The sequence below is a fragment of the Petromyzon marinus genome, chromosome 40 (genome assembly GCF_048934315.1).
Source record: "Petromyzon marinus isolate PM22_M1 ecotype Great Lakes invasive population chromosome 40, UKy_Petmar_22M1.pri1.0, whole genome shotgun sequence".
In the NCBI taxonomy this organism is placed as follows: Eukaryota; Metazoa; Chordata; class Hyperoartia; order Petromyzontiformes; family Petromyzontidae; genus Petromyzon; species Petromyzon marinus.
The window spans coordinates 9,628,145-9,643,106 of record NC_133706.1 but is presented as its reverse complement, the minus strand read 5'-3'; the positions used below and the strand labels follow the sequence as shown (position 1 = coordinate 9,643,106).

General features: G+C 46.2%; 1 protein-coding gene across 4 annotated transcripts in view; it reads right to left on the bottom strand.

Moving 5' to 3' along the window:
* LOC116950736 (phosphatidylinositol 4-kinase beta-like) overlaps positions 1 to 14,962 on the bottom strand; it is a 55,160-nt gene that overhangs the window by 16,142 nt on the left and 24,056 nt on the right. For all 4 annotated transcript variants that reach the window (XM_032968751.2, XM_032968752.2, XM_032968753.2 and 1 more), the window contains 4 exons: positions 13,322 to 13,552; positions 5,423 to 5,650; positions 3,953 to 4,071; positions 1,150 to 1,254 (listed from right to left, as the gene is read on the bottom strand). In XM_032968751.2, the coding sequence (XP_032824642.1) occupies positions 1,150 to 1,254; positions 3,953 to 4,071; positions 5,423 to 5,650; positions 13,322 to 13,552 (683 nt within the window). The remainder of the gene's footprint in view (positions 1 to 1,149; positions 1,255 to 3,952; positions 4,072 to 5,422; positions 5,651 to 13,321; positions 13,553 to 14,962) is intronic.

Here is a 14,962-nt window from a genome sequence, read left to right as displayed (position 1 = left end):
TATTTTATTATTTCCCTTCTACGTGACGTTCCCGAAAGAACCAAGAATATGAATCCCTGCAGTCACGAAAGCTTTAAATCGAAATTTAACCACACATACTTGTGGCGAATATGCAAACAAACATGCTCCGATAATACATGCATTGTCTTCTTTACGGCCTTGTCTCACCAGATCAGAGAACGACGCCAAAAAGGCAAAGAGTTACTCTAGTGGGAAGCACAGTCATTGTCACCCACTACTGCCAAAAAAAGCTGAACAGGACCCTCCTGGAAAGGTCTTGTATTTAAGCGAGGCTTTCCTGGGTAAACAAACATTGTAATAGTAATAAAATATGCATTGTCTTTGAAACTGGGTTCTCAAGTGTAGTGAGTTTGTCTCAACCGAGGACTGCACACATACAATCAGTGACATTGTTTTTACTCAATGTTATTAATTTAAACCCTGAGAAATATGAATGTTGATTTCATTGACATGAAACAAACACTCGTGGTGGATAAAAGTGGCACTCTTAGTGGATAAATAAATTTGTTGGAAGTGGCTTCAGAATACAGGTCTGTGATGTTATCATCCAGAACCGCTATCTAGCAGAGGTGCACTGCTCGCTGTGAGCGATATCCGCGTGGAAATGTATCAATTTCATGACCAAACAGCGCAACTGGCATAGAATGTAACAGCCATCATCACCCATGATCAATCCACTGATGAATGAAGACTTCCCTCACAAGCCAATTGACATCCCTTGTGGTCCTGCAATGCAACAATCTATCATCTTGAAATTGCGCATGGAGCTGACTTCATGGCTTCATCTCCATGGTGGACAGAATTAGGATGCCTGCTTTGAAGTAACGGTGGGACAGGAGAATAACGGACACAGCGATATGCATATTTAAACACACTCTTAAGCTCAAGACGTGCATTGAAGCACGCACGGATATAACTTATTTATTCCAATATATGAAAATAGTGTGCACTGATATGCTGCTGTTACATTTAGGCCAATGGAGTGAGAAAAACAAAAAACCATCTCCGATTTGATGTATTTATTATCTTGTATTACAGAAAAATGGGGGTAAATTGGAAGGCCTAAAAAACACACATGAACACTCTCTTGCGCTGGCAAATTTCTGTGCTGTTGCTTCTTCTTCTTACCGCACTTTCTCCTTCCACGGCTCCTTGAGGGCTGCAGCCGAGGGGTCCTCGGGGTCTTTGCGGAACTGCGTGATTGGAACGCTGAGCTGCTCCGAAAGGCGCCGCCTTCAAAACAATACAACGGAGCCGATGGGATCAGGACCGACGTTATTGCTTTATCATTATTATTGTTATTCTTAGGTTTTGTTTTTTTCTACAAGCGTTGTTCTCTCTTTTGTTCTCTCTTTATGTCAACGACTTGGGCACTGACCTGGATCATTCCAGGGTAAATCTTTTTTGCAGATGACACGATACTGATTACTGCTGGCCGCTCTCCGGATGACATGATTGCTAAGCTACAGGGTGATTTAAACAAACTACAACATCAGCTAGTTGCTCTTAAACTAGTCCTGAATACCTCCAAAACCAAGGTGCTTTGCTTCTCACCAGGACTAAAGCAGGAAGTTATTTTTCCCCAATTACATTCCTTAAATAATTATCAAATAGAGCAAGTCAAGATCTATAAGTATCTTGGGGTCATCCTGGATTCAAAACTGAGTTTTGAAGATCACATTGAGTATATTGGTAAAAAGACAAAAATAAAAAGTGGTTTTCTGTATCGACACAAGCACTGCTTCCCCCCAATGTTCCGTTTGGAATTGATAAAAGCTACCATACTGCCTCTACTTGACTACTGTGACATCGTCTATAAATCAGCCCCAAGTACTGTACTGAAGAAGCTTGAGTCCATCTAATACTCGGCCTTAAGATTTATATTGAACTGCCCATATAGGACTCACCACTGTGATCTCTACATTGGGTCAAACTTAACATCTCTTAATGTTCGACGGCTTGTGCACCAGATCTTATTTATTCACGATGTACTTACAAAAAAATCCGCAGACTACCTGCTGGATCTCCTCTCTGTTTCAAAGAACAAATCTGACCTCAGGTCTTCGCTTATTTACCAGCTTCACATTCCCTATTGCCGAACAAAAACTGGAGGAAGGGCCTTTGATATTGCTGCCCCCAGGGTCTGGAATGCTATTGCCAATAAACTGCAACTTGAATCACTACCAATGAGATCTTCTCTCAAAACTGCTCGAGAGGAGTTGTACACCCCTAGCTGCCACTGCTATTCATTGGCGTAAAATAAAATAAAATGTTTCGCTCTGGATGACGCTGCAAAGTATTATCTGTATTTTGATTTAGCGTGCTGATCTTAAAGGTGCATTGAAAAATTTGATACTCCGACTGATGCTTCTGTTGTTGTGGAGTAACTCATGCAGCCAGCTATGGCTCTAGGATTTGGTGTTACATGTTATTTATGTAGTTTATTGTAAAAATTCGGTCAGTCCCTGTGATCACTGTTACGTTGCAATTATGGCTTTATTTTTTGGTGATTTGGAAAAGTTTTTTGGTTTGGACATGTTTATTTTGTTGTAGTACGGAGTTAGACTGATGGCCTTAATCTAAGTTTTCTTGTTGATGTTCTTTGACTTGCATCCCACTGGGATTTTTTTTGCACACAGCGTTGGTGTACGGTGCTTTTTTCAGGAATATATTGATGTTTTTTTCATGGATTTTCTGTTTGCACAGTCACATAGTCACTTTAAGATGTTTTCTTGTTCGTGTTTTAGTTTTTTTGTTTGTTGTGGCTGCACCCGATTCAAGAGCCGAATGGCTCACAGGGCTATATCAAAATAAATAAACTGAAACTGAAAACCGATGGTTGGGTATACGATTCCCAATTGAGCAATTTGCGAGCAATGTTTCAAATTTGTCAAATTTGGACCACGACGCCGGCACACAGTGGCCTACTCTGTTTGGATGTCACGGGAGCTTTAACGTCCACTGTGAAGCACGTGATGCATATATTTTGGTTTAATACACCCACGACATTAACCAGGGTGGCCTACGGAATTCAAACCGCGAACCTCTGCAACATGTGGAAGACGCGTTTACAGCTGGGCCACGTCGCCGCCAAAATTTGCAGGATTGAGACGGATGGCAGCGGTTCTGGACTGCGAGGGATGGTGATGGCAGCATCCAGACGTGGATAGACAGTGGCTGATGAAGATGATGGTAACTACCTCAGAGGCTGTCTGCCAATGACCCCCCCACCATGCAGGGGCAGGGGCATGGTGGTGAGATATGGCCCAGCGTTAGCGCAGGGGTTCTTGCAGCGGTTTCTAGTGCAAACTAAACTTTTGATTTTACCACGTAAGGCCCACCACAGTACTATGTAGCACTTTTTTAGAAGTGACCTGGCCACAAATGATAACTCAATGAAGTCTTCTCTAAAAGCATGTTTCTAAATGTGGAGGGGGAAAAACCGGACGACCTGGAGAAAAATCCACACGACCACTGAGAGAACGTGCAAACTCCAAATATACAGGCATTAGGGGTCGGGATCAAACCAACGAGCTACTGCATACCAGGCGAGATAGTTAACATCTCACCATTGCAGGTGTGTTAACCACAAAACACGAGGCACCGTCTGCATCACAATGGATGTTGAAGATTCCATGACGTCATTCAAAAAAGGCCATTGTGTGTCAAATGTTTAAATGTACCAGGTAAAATAGTAAATTGGGATTACACATGGCACCGTCGGCCCCTGCTGCTAACTACTGCAGACTTGTGTCTGTAAAGCATAATGCAAAAAACAAATGTACCAATGTACCTCTGGGCACCTGTGCAAAATAAGATGCTCCCACCTCAAGGGATTTTCCCCGGTGAAAATATCGCAATTAATGTATTTATCATTCACATCACCCAATGATTTAATTCGATGGGCGAGCGCCGAGGGCAGCCGCCGCACCTGATATCGCCAGCCAGGATGTAGACGGGCTCCGTCTTGCTGTCCAGGCTGGTGATGCTGTCCAGGGAGAACTGGGAAATCGTGTCGCTGCTGTTGTTGGACTTCTGCGTCTCTGGCGGCTGTGTGTGTGTCGGGAACAGACGGCAGTCGGAAAGGACACGTCACGTGGTGGTCACAGCCACAGAGGGCACCACAGTACGGTCAGTCGCAGAGTAGAAAAAGCGCCAGTTGCTCACCAAAGATTTTTAACAAATTACATAAGCAGGGTAAATAAGCCTCCTTTTCCCCATATTTGTACCTCCATGTAACAAAAAAAATTACACATCCCATCTGCCACATGGCCTTTTGGGAATGAATGAATAATTTCATCAGCATTGGTGCAATACACGCAAACTAACATTTTGTCTTGATTTGAATTTTTCGTGACTGCAGGAATCCACTCTTTGGTTCTTTCGGTAAAGTCACGTAGGCAGAAAATAAAATAAATCACGACGTTTCGGGCGCAACACAAGCGTCCACCTGATGACGGACGCTTGTGTCGCGCCCGAAATGTCGTGATTTATTTTACTTTATTTTATACCTATGTTACTTTACCGAAAGAACCAAAGAGTAACATTTTGTCATAAGCCATTATTTATTGTGTTATTTGTGAATATTTTTTGTGTTTCTTTCGGAGGAAAACGATTTTGTGCCTTCTAAAATGTTGGGCTGGGTGCGCCACACAGCTGTCAGTCACCCCAGAAGCAATTCAATGTGTGGACAAATAAACGTTCAATGTAAACTATAATAAAAGCGCAAGGCGCACGGTCAAGAGAGGAGGCTATTTTGTACCGATTGAATCTAAAACGTGATTGCTGCCATACGGGTAAATGAACAACAATAAATGCGTGTTGAGAATGACAAAAGCTCCAATAAGCTTTTTTCGTATCGAAATGTATTTGTGCAAGTTGAGCAACTTGACGTCTTACTTCATTGATTTCACGTTCCGCTACATATTGATTTTACACCAATGTTGGCAGTGTAAAACTGTTTAATTGGGCAAAACGAGAAGGACGCATACGTGTTCATCCCATTCGTATCAACATTTCACTGAAATAACCTAAACATTTTTATCTGGTGCCTATTTTACAAAAAAAGTCCTTTTCAATCCATTGGTTGGACGTAGGCCTCCCCACGCCCGCGTTGGACGTGGCGGTTGTGTGACCATACTTCACCACGCTGGTCAGTGCGGGTCAGGCCAGTGAAGCTGGGAGAAGGGGGCCCAGAACCGCTTCAGATATCACCCAGCGCTGACATCACCAGCGGACGAGACTCAAACGGGGATCGCCGCCGGGTTCAAAATCGAGGCGGCGCAAAACCACTGCTCCACCGCTTCACCCAAAATCGACCAAACGAGCGAGAACTTGAAAATCGGGTTAACATCGGCCCCTGCCAGACGACCGAGCCACTTCCGGGCCACTCAGCCCCCACCTCCACTTGCAGGTCGGCGATGTCGTCCTGCGACCAGGCCTCTTCGTCGGGGTCCAGCGTGGGGAGGGGGCAGAGGCGCAGCTCGCTCGCCACAGCCGGGCTGCTCTCGTCCTGCAGGCACTCCTCCGAGCGCGCCGTGCGGATCCGCGCCTCCGGGATTCGCGCCGGCACCACCGACCGCTCGAGGTCGTCGCACACCAGCACCTCCACGTAGATGAGGTAGGGGGCCTGCCGAACCGAGCGTGCCGTTAACAGGGCGCGGGGAAAAACGCGCGTCGCCGTGGGGATTCCGTGCATTGCAACGGGGGAATTACGAATCGGTGTGTTTAATTGTTTTTATTAACAGAGGCTTTCTAAACTAAACTATTTTTATTTACCAGGTAAGGCCCACTGAGCTGTAACGTTCTTTTTCAGAATCGACCTGGCGACAAATTAATGCTCACCCAAGTGGCTTATCACGTGTAAATGTTTTGCAGCAAAATATTCTGAACGCACGTTTCTAAATGCGGAGGTAAAAACCGGAGGACCTGGATAAAATATCCACGTGACCATGGGGAGAAAGATACACAAACTCCAAATATACAACTGGCATCAGGGTCGAGATCGAACACACGCACTCCTGTATTCCAGGCGAGGTAGTGAACATCTTGCCACCGTGGCACCCATGATTCACAATCGGTTTCTCTTGGGCTAGATCGTGTATGTATGTAGGCCAACTTTTGACTGTAACCCTCCACCACCTGAAAGAGCCGATCAAATCAAGTTGTCGCGTAACGATAAAATATGCAAATTGATTTGGTTTATCGCACAAAGCCGGAGGAATGTTGAAAAGCCCAAACAAAAAATTTGGCAATGTTTACACGAAGTTTTCACTGGAGCTCACACTCAGCGTTTTCAGGCGTTTAACAAAAGCTCAGCTCGTTTTTCAACATTCCGGTTTTGCTGATAAAAACCTCATCAATTGGTACATTTTCCCACGGGACAACTTGATTTGATTGGCTCAGGCCCACCGGGTGATGGAGGGTTATCGTTGACAACTGCCATCATACCTCCACGACAATCTTTCAAAAGAATGTAATTATGAATCGCTCTCATCAAATTGTCCACTCCTATATCGTCATCAGGTATGGTGGGAAAAAAAACTCGTGCAGGTGTTCGTAGTTGTGCCGTGCAGCTCTCCGATGTCCGACGTTTTGCTCCACACGCTGGGAGATTCTTCAGTTCATGAGGTTCCTGAAGAAGCTCCCAGCACATGGAGAAAATCATCGTACGTCGTGCCAAACGGCATGCAATGTAACCTGAAACACGTTGGAGCTAAAAACATTCAAGTGCTAAGGGGACGATGTTGTGCAATTCCAATTGGGTACATTTCAAATTTGTCAAATTTGGACCATGACGCTAGGCACAGAATTGGCCTTTCTTTGAATAACAACATCACAGGATCTTTAACAACCATCTCTCATGGTCCTGTGATTCGATAATCCACCGAACACCCACCTATGAACCAATTTCACTGCTCTATCTCTGCTGTGTACATTTTCTCAGATATCTTGTCAAGTAACCATTAAATTTGACATTTACGCTCACGTTTACACGCGCAGAATTGTGTGTAAAAATCGTGTATTCATACAGATCATATGCAATGATCTACTGCTGTTACATTCAGACCAATGGAGCGTATAAAACCATACAAATGAGACAAAAAATACAATACAAATAAGATGGTGAATGTGAAACGAAAAGTAATTAAGCGTTGCATTTATACACAAACCTGTGTTGAGATGCTGGGGTGGGGGGGGGGAATCTTCACTTGCCGGGGATATAGTAATTCAATGTATAATTGATTAAAATTCATCCTTACACTTGGGATAAGTGCAGTCTCAGAGAATATATTCCTAATTAAGATTCTGATGCTTTGATTATAATTCCTAAATGTGTGTACACATTTTCCTGCACCTCAGATTAGCACGGTTGGCTACGTACGGTGAGAAAGAAGTTCAACATAAATAGATACACATACACAACCACGATGGATTCAGACCACAACAGATACCACATTAATGCTCATGACAAAGAATTCATTCACGTATATATTTGTAATGATCTGTTGTGAAATGAATCACGGAGATGGTTAATTGTCGCCACTCACCTAAACAGTGCATCTTTACTAAATAACTAAGCAGACAATCCCACCCCCTTCTCATAACCATCCTGCCACGCAAAAAATTAAGTATTTATTTTTCATTACAAATCCCATCCGCCACACGGCTTTCTCGGGAAGGATTTTTTTTCTCAGCTGCTTCTTTTATTTTGTTAAAATATTTTCTCCAGAACCGCGACGCAAATTATTGTGCATTGCATCGATACGGTCTCTGCCAACGACAGATACAAATTTAAAACCAGAACAGAAATAGGAATTATGCAAGCCAGCGGTGGGTTCCTGAGTGCTCGCGGTTGCGGCAATGAATGACCTAAGGGCTCCCTCACGCGATCCTCTCAAAGGGCATTGTTCCTGCTTTGCGAGCGCCACGGACAGATTAAAGGAACTGATGGCCAAGTCGGTTTGACCCTTGACCCGTTGGACAAAACAAGTCAAAGAAGGGCCCCGCACTCCTGAAATCCTTCAACCGCACAAGCCACCGGGATTGGCTCCGTCGGTCAAAACAAACAGCTGCTGCTGCGTAAGAAACAAAGCAGGAAGCTTGCCATGCCCTGCCGTGCCGTTTCATTTCTACCAACAGGCGGTGGCAAAACCACAGCTGAGATGCTTACGTACTCACAGAACTGATGCAGGCCACACAGGGCCTCGGTGAATCTACTTACAGCTTCAATCTGCGAGCAGTTTCACCGTAAAATTATTCCAACACTGTGTGCAAGCCATGAGAAACTCATCAGTTATAGAAACGTGGGTGCAGGCCACGAACAAAGATGGTGACCGCATCACACGGCACTTTCAGATGTGCTTGTGCGGCCGTCTGGAACATTTTACCTTACAATATTAGGAAGCCACTGAGAGCTATGCACTTTTAAATCTAGATTGAAAACTGCTTTCTTTATAACTACTTTTTGTATTTAGTTTGTTGTCCTACCCCGCACCTCCGATTAGCGCGGTTGGCTACGTATGGTGCAAAAGAAGTTCAACGTACATATGTATTGTTCGATAAGATGTCCCGACGTTCCGCTCCACGTACTGGGGGCTTTCTTCAGGAACCCAGCAAGTGAAATGAAACGTTGGACATCGTGCCAAAACAACAATACACGGCACAACTCAAAAACAGCGCTAAGGAGCATAAATACACACGACGGGGGATTTATATAAATTGTACGTACAGCACAGTGATGTCACGTGACAGAAATCCACCTTTTGCGTCTGTTATTGCTTTTGTTGGTTCAATCGTGTTTGCAGCCAGTTCGATGAATAAATAAACACAATGACCATTGGAAATTATAACAGCTTGCAACATACCAAGAAGTTACACTACCCGCCCTTGCTTTCATGCAATAATTGGTACATACTTGTCATGTGATGGGTTCACATGAGGCCACATCTGGTATGAAGTGCAATGTGGCACTTACAGATGGGACAATTCACCCTGTTAGCGATTCTACACTGTCACGATTTAGGGCCATTAAATCCAGAATGATTTAATTCTCTCATTATTATCATCTCATTTGTTGCCAACGGTGTTATTATGTGTGTGACATGGGCATATCGCACGCATGCGATTTGCATACATTGTAATTGATCCTTGCATGTAGGATCCAATGTATGCCCCATTAGCATATTAATCAATGTGAACCGAAGCATCGTTACAGGCCAGATGACGATCCACAATACACCAAAGACACCATATCTGCTTCTATTTTTAATATCTTTCTAGATAACCATAGGTCAGACACTGGACAAATTGGCAAAAGTCCCAATGGCATTCGCAAAACAATAATTGGCACCTTGCAGCGGTACATTTTTGCGCAACTATGTGCTCCGCCACAAAAAAAAAAGAACGTGCACACCCACGCTCGGAGTTCCTGCGTCACTGCTAATTTGCACGCACACGGCGGAGACGAGAGCACCGCAGCTGCAGCGCCCGCGGTGTAAATGAGCGCGAGCAGCGCGGTCGGCTACGTCACCAGTGGCGGGGGGGAGGACGCCGTGCGTTCAGTTCACGAGCCAAGGCCGCTTCCTAGCCCGTAAGCACGGCAGGTTTTAAAACAGCGTAACCGCGCTCGCTCGTTCAGTGGGCTCGCTCGTTCGCTCGTTCAGTGAGCTCGCTCGTTCGCTCGTTCAGTGAGCTCGCTCGCTCAAACTCGATGAATTGCGTCACTGAGAACAAACACATGATGATGATACATCAAGAGCGTGTGTGATGTGTATGTGTACCCGTGATTGTGTGAAGTGGTGGCGTAGTGGTTAGTGCACTGCATTACAAACCTGGTAATCAGAGTTCGATTCCCGAGCAAAGGCTAACATTATTATTATTTAAACTATCGTTTAACCAGGAAAGCCTGACTGAGTCTCATGACACTTTTTCGGGTGGGTCCCACCAATTTGTCACAAAAGGGGCCGATGATTGTGATGCATATTCAAATTGAGCAATTGTGAGTAATTTTTTTACATTTTGGCAAATCTAGACCGTGACATCGACACACAATGGCCTACTCTTGCAAATTACATCATGGAATCTTTCAAATCCATCGTAAATCAGCAGGCACATGTATTTATTACGGATGATACACCCACAGTATTAATCAGGGCGGCCACTGGATGCGAACCGTGCACCTCTGCAACAAGCGGCGAACGCACCGCTGCCCGGCCATATCAGTGACATCGCAACCCGGTCCAGGGCCTCCCTGAGGTTGATCAAGCCTGAGAAAGAGTACACGTTGCGGTGTGTAAACATCAGCAATGGGGGAGACAAAGGCGGCCGGTCGTGGCATTGGGCCACCACTACTCCTTCGTGCGCCTTCATAGCTGCACGCGCGTGCGAGCGAGCATCACACTGTACACTAATTCTGGGGGAAAGGCAATATTTTACGGCTGTAATATTCCACGACCACGCGCAATGGGTTATCCCCATTTGCAGGTGAAAGGCGGGGGGGGGTGGTTGCTGTCATTGGTTAGAATGTGCTTATTACGTACTTATTTCCTTGTTCACCCATGCAGTACCGATGGGATTATCGCAACGTGGCGAGCCGCTCATAAAATTCCACGCAGAGACGCGACGTCGCAGAAAGCAGGAGATGTTTTAATTATTCACAGGGCGCAGCACCTCCTCGTACGACGACACACGAGTCAAATTGCCCAAAAAACAATCTGCGCACCGCACGGTGCGGTCGATAACAACGGCCGTGATGACGGAGCGTCACGAGACACGGCAAGGAAATCCTCGCCGTGTCTCGTGACGCACACAGAGGGCGGCTAGACCCGTACGTGGGCAACTTCAGTTGCTACCAATCACCACAGATTACCAGGAAAAGTAAAAGCCACGCATGCAGGGGGCCCCCACACACAACCGCGTTATCTAATGTCACAAGCAAACATTTGTCTGGCCCTGCCTCTGTTGGTCTACACCTTTGTCTCCGGAGATGTGTTGCAATGGACCGTGACTAAAGCGAAGGTACAGTCTACGGGGCCTGCAGGCACACGTGGCAGCTCACGACTCCCTCGACTCTGAGCGAGTACAAGAGCCAGATTTGATTCCGCCGGAGCCAGCACAAGCGTTGCAACTCTTGGCTCGTCCTTCATCATCATCATCAGCCGTGTTCAATCCACTGCTGGACGAAGGCCTTCCTATTTCTACGAGCCGTTGCCAGCTCTCGCAGTCCGGCGGATGCAACAATGCATCTAGCAGAGTGGTCGGCAACATGCAGCTCCTTAAGGACTGCTTCGTGACGTTATTTATTAAGGACCACCACCGTCTCGTAGTCACCATTTGCATTTAAATATTTAGGGTTTTGTTACCGAATGTGACAAAAACGGCTCTTGTTATTTTGGTTGCCTACTCCTGATCTAGTGCCTGCACACGAGCCGATTTCACCGCTCCATCTCATCGATGAACGTACTTTCTCTCCTTTGGCTGCTGCCCCGACATTAGTCTTGACCACCGGCCATGATCCCTTCTAGCGGCGGGTTTCATTCATGTCCACTCGCTCGCGCATTATTCTTGATGGTCTCTAACTTTTTTCATTATTTGACTTCTCTCATTAAACAACTTCATACAACGCCACGAAACAGTTTTCAAAATCAATCGGGAGGACGACTGCAGAGCGCTAAGGTGTGCGATCCCAACCAAAAAACGCAAATTGCCCGCCCGATTAATCAAGCGAGACATCTTGCCCCATTAACTATTAACGAACACAATATTCCACCTTAGCTTTCACTGCAGGCGAGGCACACATGCAACAGCACTAGACTGTTCAGTGAAAAAGTAAAAAAATGTATCCCACAAAACATTGAGTGGGCCACACCCATTCACACACACGCGCACACATATTGCAAACAGCCAGCACACACACACACACACAGATGCACAGGCTGACTTATGCAACTGAGCGTGGAATTAGGTGGGAGTTCATGACAAATTGTTATAACACATCGATTCATTAACCTATAACGATTCCTAAAGGTTCACAATACATGCATCCCATTGTGGAAGCAATGTTGTCAGGTGTATGCAAATCGTTTGAGTGCAATGTTGTGCAAATGAGATGGAAAAAAACGAGCTGTAAAAACCAAGGAGGTGGTGAAAATTAGACGACCGAAAAGGAATCGATGTTTCAAATCAAACTGCAACCCCAAATGATGACAATTCGTGAAAATCACTCCAAGGGGCAACGGTAAATAGTTCCGTACTCATTAAATACTATTCAAGATGAATGCACGTATGTTGAACTTATTTTGCACCGTACATATCCAATCGTGCTAACAGGACGTGCAGGGGAAAAGACGACAAACTAAAACCCCCCAAACAATAATGTAACATTATTGTGCACTCGGCCACCAACGTTACCTAGACGTGGAAAAATGTGTCCCCTCTCCTGATGGATTTGACACACTGCGTCAGTCGTGACAATTTATCCGCGCTATTCAGCAGCAGCATAAGACGGCGTTCTTCAACTCGAGCCTGATGGGCCGGATGTGGCCAGCAAATGCTACTGAAGTGCCCCACCAAGCTATAATCGACCAAGAGGAATGGACCACGTAGAGATAGGGATCAGCGAGATGAAAGAGTGATACATAAGAGATGCATATGAGACAGCTGGAGACGAGAGGGAGATACAAAACGGAGACGATGGGTGCTTTTGACAAGAGCTAAATATCGGTGAGATTAAGGGGGTGGAGATGAGAAATAAAAATCGGTGGTCGCACGTACAGGCAAGTCACCGTGGTGACGCCACGCTGCCACGTGGCGTCATAAGATGGAGAGACAGTGACCAGGGGCAGAACCAGGATTTTGACCTTGGGGGGGCTGACTTCAATATTCTGAGATATCCAGTGTTTATGTTTTCCAATGGGCGCCACAAATATATAAAACATTTTTTTTATTGGATTTGAACGCGGAGTTTATTAATAGGTTGGAGCCGCTGATGCGGCTACTAAGATCGAAAAGCTGCCGCTCAAGCAGCCTGCAGGGCAGCACAAGGTGGCAGCCAGCATGTTGCAGTAGCCGGATATCCGGTTATCCCGATTACTGACTTTCCCAAAATTTCAGGGGTGGGGGGGGGGGCTAAGCCCCCCCAGCCCTCCCTGTGGCTGTGCCCCTGACAGTGACACATGACGTCGGCGCACATTAATTTGACCGCCGACGTCTAAAATACTGTCGAAGAACCCTGGCGTAATGAACCAGGTCGGGCTGAAAGGGAGGGGAAGAGGAGAGGGGGGGGCGGGGGGGGACATACCTTGTCCTTGGAGTTGAGCACGATGGTCTGCGTGTGCGGGATGCGCACGATGTGGTGCGGGAAGGACGCCGTCGCGAGCCACACTCGCGCCGGCAGCGTCAAGTTGAGCAGCGACAGCTCGGCTATCAGCCGCTGCGTCTTCTGCTCCTTGGTGGGCAGTGACACTAGGCGCTTGCCGATCGCCATCAGGGTCTGGATGAACTCCCGCTCCGGAGCCAAGCGTGCCGTTTGCTGCGACGCGGCGGACATCGGACAGGACGCGGAAGAGAGGACGCGACGGTTAAAAAAATAAAAGTCACGTTGGGATCACGCCGCACTCGTCGTGGGATGGGTGTCACGATTACGAGGGCATCAGTCGGTTATCGATTACCACGGTTTGGTTATGGGTTAGCACGGTCGGCTTCGTACGGTGCGAACGAAATTCAACATACATGCATGCATTCCCGATAAATGTTTTTGGAATCGATTATTGATTCGAGCTACAGTAAAACCTTGGATTGCGAGTAACTTGGTCTGCGAGTGTTTTGCAAGACGAGCAAAAAAATAAATATGAATTTGATAAACGAGCGAGGGTCTTGCAACACGAGTAGTACGTGTAGACGCTTTGTCTGCCGAGCGTCACGTGATCACAACTGATATACGAGTGCTTTGGATTACATACACGTTTCGGAACGAATTATGCTCGCAATCCAAGGTTTTACTGTATATTGCTCTTTTTCATAGGCGACCTGGCCACAAATGAAAGCTCAACGAAGTGGCTTATCACGTGGAAAACGTATCACAGCCAAATACTCGAAACGCACGTTTCTAAATGTGGAGGGAAAAACCGGAGGACCCGGAGAAAAATCCACGTGCCACAGGGAAAACATTTAAACTCCAAATATACAGCAGCAGTCAGGGTCGGGATCGAACCCACGACCTCCTGTATACCACGCGAGTTGGTTGACAATCTCGCCACTGATTGCCTATTGTGAACGTTCACACCGCGCGCTCGAACGTGATTGGCCAGCGGTAGCCTTCGTAAGACACCAAGCGGCAGGGCTCGTTATCGGTCGCTAAAGATTTGGTTAGGCACAGAAAACCAACAATAGATTATTACTTATTTGGCCTGAGATTACCGATGGCGCTAAAGCGCTGAAATTAATAACCCCAATTATGATGTGCAATTTCCTTGACCAAGTGATTCTAAAGCTCAAGGTACATGCATTCAATCTTGTGTATTATAATTGGTATTTCTTGATTGGTTGTTGTTTGACCTTACTTCACCACGCAGGCCAGCGCGGCCTCGGGTTGAGGGTGCCCCCAAGGACTGGTTCAGATATCGCTCATCACTGTCGTTCTGTGTGGCCGGGAATCAAACTCAGGTTCAGCGGGAAGGCCTTCATTACTACAGCGAATTGACAAAGGGCTGTACAATATAACATGGTGTTTGTGACGGGTCGGCTCTTCAAGCCACTAGAGGCCGCTACGTTAGAAACATGAGCGTAAAAAAAGCGAGACCTAAAAATAATCGATTCTCTAATCTAACACGCCCCTGAAACGCAAAGATTCGTCGATTCACTCCACAAGGGGGTAAACAGTGAGCAATCTTGGGTTACGGACGAGGCTGCCGTCAGCTGCTCTTGGTCACAACATCGACAG